General features: G+C 35.5%; 1 protein-coding gene across 4 annotated transcripts in view; it reads right to left on the bottom strand.

The window, feature by feature from the left end:
• CBLL1_2 (Cbl proto-oncoprotein, E3 ubiquitin protein ligase-like 1) overlaps positions 1–18,812 on the bottom strand; it is an 87,544-nt gene that overhangs the window by 4,778 nt on the left and 63,954 nt on the right. The window contains exons 31-36 of one of the 4 annotated variants that reach the window (XM_051213974.1): positions 17,747–18,177; positions 14,854–15,240; positions 10,262–13,589; positions 6,358–10,216; positions 1,656–2,170; positions 34–124 (exon numbers count right to left, since the gene is read on the bottom strand). In XM_051213974.1, the coding sequence (XP_051069996.1) occupies positions 13,132–13,589; positions 14,854–15,240; positions 17,747–18,177 (1,276 nt within the window). In that variant the 3' untranslated portion in view covers positions 34–124; positions 1,656–2,170; positions 6,358–10,216; positions 10,262–13,131. Of the gene's footprint in view, positions 1–33; positions 125–1,655; positions 2,171–2,589; positions 2,619–6,357; positions 13,590–14,853; positions 15,241–17,746; positions 18,178–18,812 lie in introns of those variants that run through there. The other 3 variants (XM_051213975.1, XM_051213977.1, XM_051213978.1) reach the window with 3 other exon arrangements.

Below are 18,812 nucleotides of genomic sequence, written 5' to 3'. Positions count from 1 at the left end.
GAAAAAAGCACATTATTGACAAAATAGACCCACCTACCAAACGTCCATAGATTACAATTGGTAAATCACAAATATCACAGAAATGAAAAACTGTATCCTTTGCTTTTTCACCAACTAACCAAACCTATTTCGTAAGAAAGAAAAATAGAAAACGGGTGAGAGAAATAAACAGGATAGATTCTCTAACTAGACAGTCATCGAAAACCAGAGAGTAACTGATGTCAGCATGATCCCAGGAATCCATGAAAGTATCCACCCTTGATCCCATTGTGAATTGAGTATTCCGGATTAGCTTCAAATTGCTTACCTGAAACTCAATGTACCACATTTCCAAATCCAATCAATTTGCGATACTACATGATCATTACTCACTGTTATCAGTGAGATGTCTCAAATTCAACTATACTAGCTACAATTTCTTACTGGAACTCAAAGGACCCATTAAAAAGCTATTCACTAGTGGGAACTTGATTATCATTATCATTAATGGCACGAAGATATTTATGGAGACAAATTTTCAGAAATCCCTCGGGCTAACAGATTCTTTTTGTCCTGATATCTTTTACAATGCAATGATACTGAACGTTTTGGATCGACATATTATTGGGATGTGATTCGTAAGTCTATGGTACTACTGGAGACCTAGCTGATGAGTGGCGAAAAAACAGGTCAAGCAACAAAGCCGATTTAGAATCTAGTCGTCATGGACCTATTATGAGATTTGCGGATAACACTAGTTTCACATGCACCATCAATATATGTAGTTCAGCAGATAGCCATAGCGAACGTAGGATCTGGTACGAACGTGCATAGGTTCGATCCATATTTCGCACCTTACGTCAGCGTAACGATAGGCGAAATTAACAAGATGGGGAACAAAGATGAGATAATATGAATGTCAACTGTAGTGGAGACCTAGACATGAGAAATATGGTGACAGAATAGTTAATGACAACGGAAAGTTAAGAATGACAGCCAAATTAATTAGTCAGTTATAAGGAACAGAAACTGGGACATATTTGCACCGATTCATGTTGAGACATTATATTAGCAGTGAGATGAAATTAATAAACAATCACAGGGTAGTAAAAGTAATGACAATACCAACGGTAGTAGAAAAGATTATGCATTAAGAATATGATTTAAGCACTGATTACGATAATCGCTACGACCCCAACAAATTTGTCTGCACTTACCTACATGGATTAATCTAAAAGTTAATGACTTCACAGACATTTCATGCCTTTGTCTAGTCGTTCAGTCTTCTAAAACCTGTTATATCCCTATTGAATGGTTGAATGCCCACAAAAAATATATGACCCTTAATTTACATATCATATTGAAACAAAACAGGGATTTTCTCAAAGATTCATGTCAAAGAAAATGAATCCACTTTCCCAATCCAACACTGGTAAAAATCTTTTCGAAAAATATCTATTCAGGATTTCATTGTACTACATTAATCTATGTGATTCACCAAACAGGCTCTAAGCACGTGTGTAGGATACACAGAGTTACTAGTAGTAGTACAATTACAGTAGTTATTCAAGAAAAAATTATACAATAGAAACAAAAGCTTGAATAGCATCATGACGTCAAAAGTTAATTGAAATAATTTCGATGTTAACAAATAGAAAAATTCAATAGATAATTACATTATTTGTCCAATGTGCACGCTTAGAACGATCCCTCGGATCTTTGACACATTTGGCGCTTGGCGAAACGTTTCTTGAATTGGGGCTGTGTGATCGTGAACGAACTGAGTGATACGAACAACTTCTTGTTCTACTTCTAAAAAACGACTTTCTTCGACTACGATAAGATCTTGATCTGGAACGACTAGCAGAACGTGAACGTGACGAGTAAGCGGACCGACCATGAGAGCGTGAACGTGATCTAGACCATGATCTGGAACGTCGACTGCCAGAATGTGAACGAGAATAATTGGAGTGACTTTTTGACCTAGTACTCCGACGTGAATGGGAACTGCGTCTGGAAAATGATCTGGTTCCTGATCGACTACGATTCGAATGTGTATAACTTCGCCGAATACTGCCACTCCTAGATCGACTTCGGCTTGCGCTATGGGTACGAGCTGTACTTCGGCTTACAGATCTTTGGGAACCAGGCGAACAAACCATTGCAAGTTGACGAAAGCCGTTCTTATTGTCTGAAATAGAAAAACAGAGGGACAATTGCAAGTAAACCCATGATTGACCTTAGTACCTCAGCTAAATTTAAACTACATTCAATTCAATCCTTAAAACTTGAAGTAGTGTAATTACACTACTTCCGTGTGTGAAGTACCATACTAGCTACTTTTACTATAAATCCAGGTTACGACTACATTATATGGTCGAAGTTCCAGTGGCCGATGTAGCGATTATACAGAACGTGAGGCGCAATTGGACTGCGGTGGTGCTAACATTCACGAACATATTAGAGACGCTCCAAAAGTCAGAAAAGGTGTCATTTAACGTGTCCACTTGAGAAAAACATGTGCAAATACAGACTAAATTACAAGTCACAATATCCATAAATACAAGAAGTGACTGATATATCCCAAACCTTACAACCAAACGGACGTACCGCAACTTTGACATTTCCCGGTCTTTTACATGGTTCCAAATAGTTCTGAATGGAATAGAAGAAGCTTTCGCTTAGTTGGCTTTAGTATCTTATAATAGTGGATCATCTGTGTCGGTAGGTAGGAACATAAGTATATTTAATTATTAAAAAGAAAAAACATTGGCAAATCATAATGAGATTTTGTCCTTAGTCCTTATGAATGTGTAGAGTTTTCTCATAAAAGACTCTTGAAGAGTCTCTTAGACTGGCTCAGTGGAAAGAGGACTCGAGCATTCGATTACTTTTGGGGAGTAGGAAGTGTGACCATAGTCTATCTTGCTATGTTGTTTCCAGTTTCTGGGTGTTACTCCCAAGGCTTTTGTTGGGACTGAGCTTAATTAGATATTTGAGAGAATGTTTAGGAGTGTTAGGCATTCTGTAGGTCCATAATTCACTTCATTGCTCAAAGTTTTAGCGATTTGAGGCACCTTTCATAAGGTTTGGATTTGAGTCCCTGAAATTATTTTGTGGCTTGCGTTTCTATATGTTTCAATATACTCTTTTCCTTTTGGAGTGGGAAAGAAAACATTCTATTTTCATACTCCAAATGAGATCATATGAAATTGTTCAAGGTTGGGTGGGAAGTTTTACCGTTGGACTGACCAAAAATGAGCTTCGATGTTACGGTGCAAGGATTACTCGAGAGGCATTCTTGGTGAGGTTAGAGTAAAACTTCAGATCACTGGGTACCAACACTCTTAAATCTTATTCAACTTGATATTATTTTAGAGGGGACTCACCTAAGTTGTATTTGTGGTTTGCAATGTCTCAGATGGATTACTTTAAACTGTAGTGACTCACTTTTATCACGAGAACACTATTGGTTTAATGAAAACAATTATTATATATACGAATATTCGTCAAGATTAGAACGAATAGTTTGACAGTTATTGAGCGCCGAGTATAGAGAAGTCATTATATGTGAAAATTATATTTGAAATATTCTCAACGATTGAATATTTCAAATATAATTTTCACATATAATGAATTATTATTATAACCAACTGTATCAGTGCTTGTTTTAATGTGCTTTTGTTTGACTGTGCTAATTACAGCCATTTTATGCTTCCATTACCTTCCAACTTTGTTCCGCGGTTTTTGGCTATGTTCGCATCTACTCCGTTCTCCTGCTTTCGCTTGTACCATTTCTTGGCACGATCTTGGTATTCGTTCGATACCACGAGATCGCCAATTGAATAAACTTCATTCAATCCGCTTTCTGACTTATTTGGCACATGTTTCTTGGTAGCGGTGTTCAAGTTAACTGGGACTCGACGCCACGCTACAACACTTTCGTGAGTTTAAGATAACTGGAAAGTATATCCATCCTAGTTTCGATGACAGACAATCTAAAATGAATATTTGGCTATCCGTAATAGCACAAGATTTGGTATGTATTTGGACAAACAGTATGCAGTGCATTTTCACATTTCGCAACTGCAACGGATCAAATAATTTTCGCTAACACTTCTGGTTGTAATAGCCGAACTCTCTAAGTTTCATACTACTGATGATCACCTTATGTTACTTTCATGATTAAACGTAAGCGCATTCTCTGTACCAAGTACGTAGTCGGTCTGCATACAGTGCAAGGTGAATATTGACAATCCTAAGTTAAAAATCTGTTGTTTACACTTATATGTTCAGAAACAGAAATGAGTCTGGGGTGATTATTCAAGATGCACACTGTTGCCATCATTAAGGAAATGTTGTGGAATGATGCATATACGACGTAAATAAATGGGTGAAATAAGATACAGACGAGACGAGTTCGTAGTCATTCAGATTATAAAACGTTTATACCTAACGATGCACAGTTTCGACATCTTATCGAAAGTCAAATCACTTGTCAAGCAACTACCTACCGGAAATAGTTTACACCAGTGTCTTAAAAATTCGGTTTTCGTATTTACATCATCGTAGTTTCTACACAAAAGGAGTCTGGAATGAGTAACAACAGTTAAGGTCAACTTAAATAAACACTTTTGCCTAGTCAAAACAAAAATAGAGTAGTTAGACGAACGAATGTTCTAAAAAAATATTACCAATTAGTCATTCAACTAATAATTGCTTATTCCGTGACCAAACCAACCGCAACAAATGGGTATTCTTATCAACACGGTAATGTAATCCTATCCTTCCCTGACAGATCGCTTACAAAGCTTACGAAAAATAGAACATAAAATTTTGTTTAATTACGAACACTTATAGTGAAATAGGATGTCACGAATCAATGGTATTGATGTCGATTCCTTATGCTAAACGCTTCTCAGACGCGTACCTGTGGCCGTTAGATGTTTTCACTTCCTACCGGGAGATACTATTGCAAGCAAGACTGACCAATCACGCTAGATATGAGTTCACTCATGACTTTACAAAAGTCACAACAATAAAAACGACCCGTAATACTTTTGACGAGGAAAAGCTAGTTATCACTTGAACACTGTATTTCCCTTAACAAATTAAAGAAATACACATAATTCTGAACTTCCAGCTCCTTTAAATTCCTTCCATTTATGCAATGCTTCATTCAACACCAAACTGGTTTGTTTTCTTCAATTTGATGAGGTATACTTGCTTAGAAATTGGCCTGATAAAAGTGAATGAGTCTAAGAAGTCATACTCGGATCGCTCCATCACAAATGAGTAAACTTCGCCAGTTAAGAACACTGTCCGTCCTGCTTCTCCTCTTCCCTTTGCCTTCTTTTTCATCACCCTCATGTAATACCGCTGACAACATTTGTGGAACATATGACTTTGTCCTGCGCCACCACTTATACTTCCAGAATTTATCTGGGATCACTAACGAGAAGCGCAAACTAATATATCCAAGTTAACGTCTTCTGTTAACTGCTCTGGACTTCACTTTCAGTTATTCCCGACCACCAGTTGCTTGTCGTAACTCAACCTCCACAAAGCGTACCAACTATCATATTAGACATTAGAGTCATACTAAAATTAATATTTGAATGCATAAGAATTTATTCCGCTCTATATTACCTAAGTACCCTACATATCAAAAGAAATGAGTAACCTAATAAAGTAAAGCCTGTAGCACCTGTAATAAATTCATCTTGCCTGTGAACTGGCATGCCTCATGTAACATACTGTTACCTGAGAATACAATATCATCATGAGAGAATATTTAGTTCTGACATGACACCGATTGTCTGCAGTCCCGGAAGAGTGCTTCGATCCACAATCAAAAATATGAAACTCCATTCAAAAACTGCAATTGGATACAAATTGCACCATCTCAAAGGAATCAAAACATCGACGAAATCTACATATGTGATGCAACATCGAAGTGACTACTTGAGCTACTTAGTGAAACCAATGCCTTTCAATTATGTCGTACTGACTTTCGCAGAAGTCTCCGTTAAGGTGATAAATTTAAATAAGCTTTCATTTACTAAAATTTTTGTGTCTGATTTTTTTTTACTTTTTGAGTTTTGGACTTGCCTAAAATATCAATTCTCTACATGGAGTTACGTATATATAAAATGTCAGTAGCCGATTGTCTATTTTCAATACACCTCAGTTCTGGTTCCTAATAATATTCATGAGACAAGTAAATTACGAAAATTCCTTTAAATCCTGTTTATTATTTGGAACCTCATTTGGAGCTTCTAAAGGGATAATAAATTGAACCAGGTATACTTCGTCCTACTTTTACATCAATTCATGTCCAGGTTTGGATAACTTCTGCATATTCTTCTTATAACTTACCAAAATGATTATGTACGATCCAAACTAAGGTTTTGACTGAAAAATAGCTGTCCAAGTGAGTTGGATACGCGCCCTTGCCCGGTTGAAACAAAAACAAAGTGTACATTGTTACCTAAATAAATATGACCACCCAGCTATTCAACCAATAATTGTTCAATTCATCAAATCTAAATTAGAATAAATAAGGAAATTGATAAAGGATGCGAGAAAATTATCAATCGCAACAAATAAATGCTATTCTATAGTGTCTGGATAGACCACGCACAGATTCGTTCAAACGATAATATTTGGTTGCTTTATAACACAGAGTGTTTCCAATTCTGAAAGAGTGCCTCAATTTACAATCAAAAAATGCACAGTTCCAGTCAATACAAGCAACACAATCAATAGGAGGAACGAACCAATATCGCTGCCACTAAGACTAAGTATCAAGTAAAACAACACAAATGCAGTTCAGGAAGAAACATCAAAACTTAGTAAAGGCGTAAGAAACATAAAATCTACATGAAAATACGAATATTAACAACTCAAACACAATCAAAAAGACTAACAAAATGTGCAACTAAAGGAATCAATAGGAACAAACTGCAAGTGTATAGATGGGAGGATTTTCACACACAAACCATTCAAAATGGATCTTACAGATTATACTTTTATTCAGGTGCTTGTAATTCCCACCGTTTCTCTTGTACTATTTTTAAGACAAAATACTTAAGATCATGTTCTCATCCATTTACACAGTAACGGCCCTGTATATTATTTATCTAGTCTCACAATGGTTTTACAAAATAAAAATTATGCAACTCATATTGATCACGAAGAATAAATTGAATGCTGGTTTCCGGAAATATAATTCGGTACGAAGTTGTAGACAGACCTTATGCTAAAACCCATTTGACAGTCCGCTACACCCACAGGTATAGTAAAATATCAGATATTTACAGACAACATTTTCAACTCTAGTTTAACCCTGATTTTGCGTCCTAGAACGCAAAATCATTAACATCACAACCATAATCCCATGAGGTTGAACCATCCGCAAAACAGAAAACAAACTGCTTAAAAACCGAGTATTACCGAATGTTACTACTTGCTATAAAATTTGAGCCGAAATGACTACCATACGTACAAGTTCGCCCATCAACACTAGTGAAACTGTTGGATTAACGTCAAAGATGATATTAACCTCATCTCTTTTTGCCACTAGAATAATAGACTTAATCCTAAATTGTAGATTCACCATCACATGATTGCGTAATCTATAAGATCTTACGTGGAAGTCACATAAGCGTCTATATTGACTTGTCCTATCGTGACAATCAGCATAATACCATTTATAGCCTCTGAGGAACGCTTTTGAACTGGAAAGCAAATAATATATTTAACACGAAAAGAAGGAAGTTACGTAGAGTGACCATGTCTGCATGGCCAAGCTATGCCATACCAACTAAGTGTTTCTGCCTCCACCGTTTCCCAACCTCTCTAAATTCTAGATGTTGAGTGTTCACCTCTTAAGCCATTGGCTGTTATGGATTTTAGATTAAAAATACATGATGTATAACATTTTTAATACTTTGGTATTAGCAGATAAATCTATGAAGTAAACAGTTTTATTAGTCCTTGACATTGACAATGGTCTCAAAACGCTTAGTAAATGTATGTATATAGCGGAAGGCTCTCGGCCAGTCATCCGCAACGGACCACATTTGGTGTGACCGACCCATGTGTTCAGTAACTCGCAGTTTTGATGGCCCAACCACGTTAGTTCAGCAACTACTTCAAAATTAGTAGGTTAACCACTGATGTTTTAGAACATTACAAAAACTTAAGAGGGGTTATACTTGAAAGTGTAGATCCAACATTAAACGAATTATACATCAACTTCGGATTATGACATAAATCGGCAACGAAAACGTCGCTATGTATGCGAGAGGTCATTGGCGAATGAACCTTGACAACGCATATTTTAAATAACTTCTTTATCTAAGCTCTGTGGATTTCCTGGCTGCAGGTTATCCTTTGTTAAAGTCAAAAACGTAACGACTCAGATTTTCAAACGATAAATAACTATAACGACAAATATTGTGGACCATACAAATCCAAACAGAAAAAAATGTGTTAAGCCAGCATTTACAGGACCATCTCTATTCTTAACAGCTCAACGATTAGCTCCTAGAAAGCTAAGATTAGCTAATATGAAGTTCACACATATAACAGGTTGTGCAGTAATCCCGTGATCGAAGAGTCCATGAGCATCTCCTTTCTTTATGGTACTCTTAATGATGTCCAACTGGTCATAATCGAATTTGCATAAAAAGCACTCAAGACCGTAACCTGACAACCGCATCATCAATATCTCGACCTCGTCTCCCAACGACCATGAAAACACTCCATAGCTTTTAACATGATTAGCCACACACAGCTTATTAGTACACAAGTTTTGTGAAGGAATCATTTCGAGTTTCTATCAGTGTGAGACTGAAAATTATTAAGTTTTGGATTGAATTTGTGAGTCGGTGAATGTTGGACCACTACTGAAAACCTAGAACCAATGGACGGCCGTCTCATCCTGGTATGGGACTCCTCATTAGTGCTCATCCATGATCCCGCACAAGAGATTACAACCCAAGACATTTGCGTCCTCGTCGATATGATTCTACGACACTGAATTCAGATATGATTCTATGTTCAAGGAACGCCTAGTCATGTATTGTGCCATATCACACTTTCAATACTATGGAAGGCCGAGAATTCACTCTCTTCATAAATCATCTCACGGTTTACTTCAGACAAACAATATACTTCCAAAACAGACGACGAAGTTGTAGGTGCCTTGTCTTGTATAACTTATTTGAAGGGTTTACAAGGGATCTACTCCCTTGAACTTGCTCATGTTATGAAAAACATCGACCTATTGCAATAGTTATATTCTACAACCACAAAACCGCGAATCAAACACGTAAGAAAAAGTAGAGAAAACTTACCTTCTGACACATATGTAGGTAGTCTAGTTCCAAATTTTATAACACAGTCATTCGTGCAAATCATTAGTATAAGCAAACTGAAAACATCACCGTCAAATTTACTTTCATTCACTCACTCACGTTCGATGAACTTCCGTTAACCATCAGTCCGAAATACACATGAATGTCAGTATTTTCACGTAATAAATGAGTAATAGATCATACGAATTAGTAGTATTACTAAGTGCTGTCACGGTTTAGTAATAAAGAAGTCGAATAAATCTCCTCGTAACTAAACAAACCATATTAAAATGTTACCAAAAAAATATTCCAGCGATAATCCAAGAAAACATAAGATATACACGAATGGAATCTGTCACTGAGTGTTGACAATAGTGGGTTTATTTACAATGGTCGCAGACTTCCAGTAAGCCTGCCCTACATTGAAACTATAATTCAGTTCGAAAGCTTCACTAACGATCCTCCCTTCGAAAGTGGTTCGTTTCATCGATTCTATGTCGGTGTGATTACCAATAAGTGATGCAAACAAGGTCTAGTATCCATTTAATTGACTGTAAAATGAGGTAGAATTTCTAACATCTTACCTGTTTGAGTTTTTTCTTCTTAATGTAAGTGCCTACAATCCTTACCTACTTAATTAAGCCAGCTACCCCTCATGGAGGAGCATAAACCTCCCACCAGCACTCTCCATCCTACTCTGTCTTGGGAAATTCTTTACAGTTGTTATTCATTCTTTTAATGTCTGCTTTCAGTTTCTGATCCAAAGTCTGCCCATGTTCACACTAACTATTATCATGGTCGACTTCCTGATATTTTTGATAAATGTCCTTTGGGCTCCATCGCAACTCCTGACACTTGTTTTTAACCACGTTCATCTTGATTTAGTAGGATCGTTAGCAAATTTAAATGGATACTCTTACTTTTCAACGTGTATGAACCATTACACATGCTGGCCAGAATCATAGGCTATCAAGCACATCACTGCTGAAACAGCGCAAGACAAACAAGACTAATATACTAATCACCTCGCCATTTCCTTCAGCTCACAATCCAGACTCGTAGCTGCTCTGAAGTGCCGGGAAACATGAAAGATATGGCTGAAAAAAATATTCGTGTACAGCAAAGAAAGTGGAAAAAAACATTAAACATTCCAAATAAAACTATACAATTTCATTACTAAATTAGCGGAACAATGTACGATAGGAACATGTGATACTCGAGTGTCCCTTAATGTCTTGACCTAAAAACAAATAAGAGGGATGAAAGGACCATGATGGTCATTAGGAAGGTTCTATTTGGCTGATTGTGAAAGTTCATGTCAGAACTATAGATTAGGTACCAATCGAAGAGAAGTGCTCCATTTGAGGTGAAGCCGATTTTTGACTGTAAGACAGTGTATATCATAAAATTAGACACTGCTATGTAGTGGACGAAAGGAGTACATAAACTAATGACGATGAATACTCTGCTAATAACCTATCACTGGGAAATTTTATACTATTATCAAAGTCAGTATATTTTCTAAACAATCACAGTTACTATTGAAGGGTTTAGTAGCACAATAGGTGTTTTGAGGCTGATACGCAGATGACTAATTCTTAGCTTCGGGATGCTATTCTGCAAACTTCTCCAATTGTTAAGGTCAAAGAAACAAATGGCTTTACAATATAATTTTTTATTGCCAATAATCACAAGCCACGACGCCACTCACACAACGATAAATTTTTTCATATATTATCGAACGACAGTAATAAGTAGCATTATTAATTTTGTCTGTCATGCTTGCATAACCTTCGCTCTACACATGTTATGCGTATGCAATGACCAACCTGGAATGAAGAGAAACAAAAGGCAAAACCAGAAATGCAGTTGCCGAAAATTTAACTTTAGCAGGAACGAACAAACTACAATTCTTCCAGTGCTCCAACTTCATTAATTGGGTCAATTTTCTACTCCATTTATCTTTGGTTTGATCAGCTGTCAGAGAAGAGAATGGTGATTCCTCACACTTGTCGCTGCAAGTTAACTAGATTTGGCGCGTGATGTAAAATTATTGGTAAACAATCTAGCTCCAGGATTTCATTGCTGAAAATAAGAGCTGTATATTTAAAAATATTTTTCTAGAATTTCTCTATCATGAGCCTGGTGATACTCGTCAAGCGGACAGGTTATCCAAGAAAGAATTTTAAATATAGTCTATTTAACTTCGTCAGGGTCAAATCTGAATCAGAGGAAGGCTTTTAGGATTAGAATCAAGGATAAATTCTGGACTACTTGCTTATCAGAAACACGTATCTGGAATTCCGTTTTTTGCCTGGTTTGCACGGGAATGCAAGTTGGAAACGGACCAGTAGATCAATCCACACTGCATAATTGTTCACGTACACGGATGAACGTTGGAAGACACGTTTCATAGGATCATTTTGAATATTAATGACAGTCAACAACCAGTTTCTACTACAAACAGGACTTCATAGTGAGAAACGTTCTCTGATAAGAGCATTTCCGAATGGGGTTCAGTGATACGAAGTAAAATGTATTGTCAAAGATATAGGCTACTAAACACATAAGTATTCTGGTAGTATCAGTTTAAGGAACACCTCAAGGTTTAATCTGTCTAAAGTGGGTAGGATTATGGAACATAATGATCTCTTTATAACAAATCCATATTTCTCAATGATAAATAAGTATTCCCCTAGGCTTGTTGTAGAGGATAGTCCCTGTTAGTAACAGAGGTTGAGCTGGGAAAAGTGAAGGGAAACTTGGTTTGTCGAACTACAAATTTTTTTCCAACACATCAAATAATAGATGATAATTCGAACCACAGGGTGTCACAGTATGAATCTTGAGATTCATACAGCTAAATATGGTTTCAAGGCATTTTTCTGTCAATCCCGAGGCCTGACTATTTTACCCGACTCTGTGTCCGTAAATTATGGTGGCATTTTGTCATAATAATCCTTCCTGACCTATTGAGGAAAATTTACTCATTTGTAAAATCATAAAACTCTCAGGTGACTAGACATGGAAAAAGAATAATATCTCCGTTCATTGATCCTAACACATGTGCTTGCAGTATATATCTTGATGTCGAAGAACCCCAATTAAAATAGGATGGTATGTGTCCGTCTAACATATCACTGCTGAGACACACATAGTTCCGTTGACAATATAAATTTTAAACTTCCGCTACTTGTTGGAAAATACAACTGTCTACGCGAGACATTTCAGAACTATTTTCCCCACCCTACTAGTAATCGGTATATTTTGTATCCACCACTAGTTTCCCTCCCCCAATTCATTTCATCCAAGCTATACCCATGAGACATTGGAAAATTAGAGTTTAGAAGACAGATGGCCGGCGAACTTCAGTGATTGCATTTCAACTACTTAAAAAAGTCGTCTTTAAAATAGATTTTATAGGACAGTGTAAAACCAAGTTAGTGTTTTACATACATTGTTAGCTATTTCGAAGATACCTTCATTACAATATGTTGAAGTGATGAAGTTTAGACAAGCTATTTTGACGACCGACTTCATAAGTCTCATTTTTCGATGTTGAACTTGTAGAGTCTCATTATTAGACTATTATTCATCTTAAACACAAAGCTCAGTATTATCGATTCGGTTTTCCAACCAGGCTTAAAGGTGTAACAAAAGTCCATTCTACTGGAAAAATATTTTATCTGTTTATTTTTATCCACCAACAAGACTTGATGAAAAGCAAACCAAGACTAATTACAATGGATTAGGTTAGAAAGGGTACGACTGAATAGAATTTACAAGGGATTCATTTTATCCATTCACTTCGTAACAAAGCTAAGCATAAACGTATATTCACTGATTTCTGTCTGAGTACATTTGACAAATCTGGAATGTGAATAACTGTCGGAGCAGAAGCGATACGCATTTGGCAGAAATCTTGACTGTAATCATTTTTCCATATTACACGTAGTAAATGATAACGCCAACCTTGTTGTGAAGCACACAAAATTTCCGGTAATGAAAATTCAAAAAGATCAGTTCCTGAATTTAAATTCGTTTCACTATTATTACTATGTAGATTAGTCGAATCCATTGTTGATTTAACTTCAATGAATATAGGACCAACAGATAGCAAACCTGATGTTTCAGATGATGTACTATCTTGTTGTTGTGAAGGTCTACGAATAATTCGAACAATATTGTTATTTATTTCATCCTTTAAGTTTTCAATTAAGTTGTCCCACTTGTTCGCATCACATTCAACTATGAAAACGGGATACAAACAACTAGTTACATATCATTAAGTAGTATAGTCTAAACACAATTAAGTCGCCAGAATGGCGTAAGAAAATAAGATGAATAAAGACACATTTATCTCCAGTATATGATATTCGGCGTTATTCAGTCAAATTGTGATACAAAAGTAGGCGATATCTAGTTACTTTTCTAAACTTTCAAGTAATTGATTTAATATGGAAACGAAGTGTAAGCCATCTTCAAATACTTCAATACTAATTGCTTAAAAAATTACAAAACTTTTTAAAATGTCGTAACAGTAGTTACCAAAATGATTGTTATTATGAACTGACATTAGATGAATAACCACTGAGAAACTAAAGAGAGGATATTATTTATTTCAACACATAAATATTGGTACAAGAGGGTACCAAATATATATGCGTCACACCATATTTGTGTGTGTAGGCTGTGATACTGCCAGGGTGCCCAGACCGAGGGCCACACCCCAAGCCTTTGACCTAAAGGTCTGATCCACAAGGCAGTGGAGCATCATGAGGAGATGCAGTCCCATGGTGGCCGGTGACCAACAATTGGTTCATACGCCATTTGTTCCCGCAGGATACTGGAGCCCATGTGCACTCCGAGATAGCTACTTTGTTCAATCTTCTGTCTGGGTTGTACACCAACCGCTTCAAATCACGAGATGAAACTCAAACGAGACAGGTTTTAAGCTGAACACAATATCTCTAAATCGCTGGATCGAAATGCAGTGATGATCACAAACTGACAAGATTTCAGTTTACATTACATGATGAATTTAGTTAGACAACCATTAAAGACAAAGAAGGACTGGATAACTGTTTTTTTTTTAAAAAAAAAAAAAAAAACTAGTAAACTTAACAACAATGAACACCTACAACACAAATATTCGTGTTTCATAGTTAGTGTTTAACTTTTTGAAGCTCTGAGTTGGCATAATAGTTTACATTGCTAACTTCATTTGAATTAGCGATATGATACAGCACACAATAGAATGACGTTAGTGGGTAACTGGATCACACTGTACATAAGTGAATTCTACTGACAATGGTTTCGCATCAGAACTCTTTTTAAATTACTTCCTAAAATCAATCGTTAATGACTACAGAAGTGCTGAATTCTTCTCTACGTTCTCAGTGGTTTTCTTACTTAGCTAATGATATCAATATTTTTAAAACAGAAAGAAAAAACAAAAACAATAGACAATAATCGATGAAATAAGAAAGAATTAATATATGATTTCAATTACCTTGAACATCTACCTCAAAGTCATATGGTTTCATTGATTCCACATCGGAATTACACCAATTACATCGAATTAATCGTCCAATACCAAGTAAAGGATGCCCAGTAGGAAATTCACAACTAGTCATTTCATCAAAATTATTATGATGAATTTGTATACGATGAATATAATCAATGAATGTATGATAAATATATAATTCACCTATACGACCAATATTAGTAGATTTGTCAGTAGTATTTACAAGCATACGATTTAAACGAGTTTTTAAATTTTCTGGAATAACAGTATTCTCATCATTGAACCAAAATGTTGTTTTATCATGAATTTGATCAATTGATTGACATGTTTCTTTAGAAAGACGAATAAATGGAGTGGTACCAGTACTAATGGCTAAATTTATTTATTGAATAGAGAAGATAAAAAATTAAAAGAAAAATGAAATCAATAGGTAGAGTTATATTATAACATCTCTTATACAATTGAATTTGGATTACGGTTAATTTTGTTAAACCATTCAATTAACTTATTTAACAGATAGTGTTATTTGGACAGAGAGGATAGCTCACTGACTCGTTCGAAGTAAAGATCGGTGTCAGGTATAAGGTTGCTTACTTTCACCCTTTCTCTTTCTTCTGGTGATCGATTGGATCATGAAGATATCAACATCTGAGGGGAATTACGGGATACAGTGGACAGCTAGGATACAGTTAGATGACTTTGCAGATGATCTTGCTCCTCTATCGCACACGCAACAATAAATGCAGAAGACGACCAGTGTAGCAGCAGCCTAAGTGCATAAACCTCACCCTACCTCAATTGTTAATTGCTCAAATATCGCTCGATGAATCATTTGCTTTCCCATATATATATGAAGATTAAATCTTATTAATTGCTTGTCTTCGATCCGATTTGAATCTGAATCCGCTTGCTCGCGTGCATTAATCTTTCTGCTCAAAATGGCTTGGCGTGTTTGTAGCTTTGTTATCTGCGCCAGCTAATAATAAACTGTATTCGGCGCTTCGTGTTGCCTTCTGAATTCATACACTGTTGGGATTCATTTAATAACGGTTATCACGGTGACTGATAAACGAACCCTAAGAAATTATCTCGAAACCAAGCTACTACAGTATAATCAGTGTTAAGTGACTATAATAGAGGACTTGACACAAGTATAATCTCGATAATGCAATGAGAAGACGAAGCTTATCAGAACTATGTGATATATTTACGCAACACATTTCGAACAATCTGATCACACACATATACTTGTTAAGACATCTTTATATGAAAATGAAAAGGTCAATTAGACAGGTTAAAGGTAAGTCGTAACAAAGAAAAATAATAATAAGGTACACAAAAACAATGTGATAACCACTCTAGATAATAGATCAATATTACCAGGGTAGGTTAAGTGTAAGGACAAATTGTTTCTGACGCATTCAGTGGGTTTCAGTTTCCGTATAGCCAAGGCTTCAATAAACCTTAATATACGTCCTTGAAGGCTTTTGTATAACACTACAAATTCTGAATTGATGTCAACCTTATGACCAGTCTCGATTAAATGTTTTGCAATGGAGGATGATGTCTGTCTATCCTGTGAACGTATTTGACCATTGGAATCCATTTGTTTCTGCAACCATTTTGGTATGTGTTCATCCACCCTTAACTGCAAATCACGATTTCTCCTCCCTATGTACGTGTTTCCACATATACATGTAAATTGATAGATACAATCGCTTACGTGCTATTCGGAATTTTGGTGAAACATAGACCTTCGTTTTTCAATAATGACAAGTTGGGCTGCATAAAATGTCCGGTTGATGGCTTATTTAAGTCTCCGTTTCAACATGAGACTATTTGTGTCGCCTCTAAATGGTAACATAATGTAGACTCGCTTTTTGGGTGCCAGAAATGTCATAGGTTTAATCGTATTGCAACCCCTCCAGAGGTTTATAAACTTTAATGAATAATCATTATTCATTAACGTATCAGTTAAGAGTTTCGTCTCTACTTCAATCATCTGTCAACATTTAAATTAAATATGAAGAACCAAGTAATTATGAATTATAAACTGAATAAATAAAACTGTACCTGGACAATAGGGAAATTTTGACTAATCAATTGGTAATTTATCAGTTAAATTAGCTAGAAAGAAATACATGATAATTTCCTGCTAATTACCACTAATAATTGAATAGAGATGATAGTACACAATTCAGTCAGTCAGTCAGTCAAATACAAAGTCGAATCCGATATGTGTATACATTGGTTCAAGTTGCTATATCCTATTAGTACAGTGAGATGAAATTTTCAAGGCAAATTTCCAGAGTAATAAAGGTAGTAACACTATCAGTGATAATAGAAAAGATTAAGCAACAAAGGTATAATTCAACAAAAGATACATTAGTTAATAAAAAAATATGGGAAACTTAGGAACTTAGAATCTAGGGTAGAAGAGGCAAAGAGTGGATGCACTTGAGCTATTTCAAACAATTTTAAACCATGTCATTTATGGTCCCTAAACATTGGTTACAATAATCATCTGTTAACACGGTTCAGTACAGTGTCAGTGTCTTCATAAACTGATACTATGTCTTGGTTTGGTCGCTATTAGCTTTCTTCCAGACAAGTTATACACCAGAAAAAAATTGACCATCGAATTCGTCGGTGGTTGGGCAAACGTAACACATGTCTTATATACTCAATGAGTAGATCAAAGATCCACCAAACATCATTTTACTTTGATCGGGAGGATAATATCATTAATTATTGACATTTGAAGTGTTTTTGAAGTACATTATATCTTTTTAGATAGAAAATTTCATCATTAAACATGCACATACACAGACATATGCACTAATAATCAATAACAACAACAAGGAAAAAAACAACATACCTTGCATAGCACTAAGTGTTGTATCATATCGTGTACTTTGTCTATTAGTAGTAGTAGTAAATGTTGATGATTTCGAAGGTATTACCTCGAAAGAATTCACTGAAATCAACGGTTGATTGTTATTAATACTTTGACTAGTTAATACTATGTTATCATCACTATTAGTACTAATACTACTAACAGATGAATCAGTAGTTTGATTATTTTGATAACATTCCACTACTTTTGACGTTAATGTTGACGACGGCGGTAGTAATGGAGGGCATAACAAATGTAATTCATGTTTAGCTTTACGTTGTTTTACACCATGTGATACAAGATAATTCTCTAATTGACTTAGAAAAGTTGAATTTAAATGTGGTTGATTTATAAAAACTGTTATATCGGTTTGAATTGATAAAGCTAAATTAATGAAACCTTGAATGAATTGCCTAGAAAATTTTAAAAAACGTAGAAAAAAAACAAAAGACCACTTTTCAGGCAATCGATCAAAACACACTGAAATTACTAAAAACCAATAGACCTGAGAAGATTTGTAGTCCAGATGATGGTTGCTTTTAACTGTGTCATCTCTGAGCTTAGTGATTAAATTTAAACTCTTACATTGTCATTCTGGACAAGATAATAAGCGCTTACTTCATGTTAAAATGAGCTGCATAATTAATCGATAAACGATAAACCAATCTGTTTTGAATGGTTGCTCTCCGACGTTTTATTAGTTTTTCTGTTTACTTCTCTTTCATTTTTTTCTGATGACTATTGGTCAGGTGATTGGTTTATCATTTTCTTATAGGTTGGTATATTTGACAAACGTTTACAAGCTTACTGATTACAAGTTGACCTGAGTTCTATGCCTTCAGAAATTCTCTGTAATCGTTTGAATTTTCTCGATTTATAACTTTATAAGCTTTCTCAATCTAATTCATTTTTGTGCACATCGATATGCGCTGATACGTGTGATATATAGTTATACCGCTAGTTGATAGATATGTATAGACAGATATAGAAGAGATCCATTTTGTTCAAGATAGTATTTATCGCACTTGGAACAATTTATTTAGTAAAT

Source organism: Schistosoma haematobium, chromosome 3 (assembly GCF_000699445.3).
Source record: "Schistosoma haematobium chromosome 3, whole genome shotgun sequence".
Classification (NCBI taxonomy): domain Eukaryota; kingdom Metazoa; phylum Platyhelminthes; class Trematoda; order Strigeidida; family Schistosomatidae; genus Schistosoma; species Schistosoma haematobium.
This window is presented reverse-complemented; position numbering and strand designations above follow the sequence as displayed.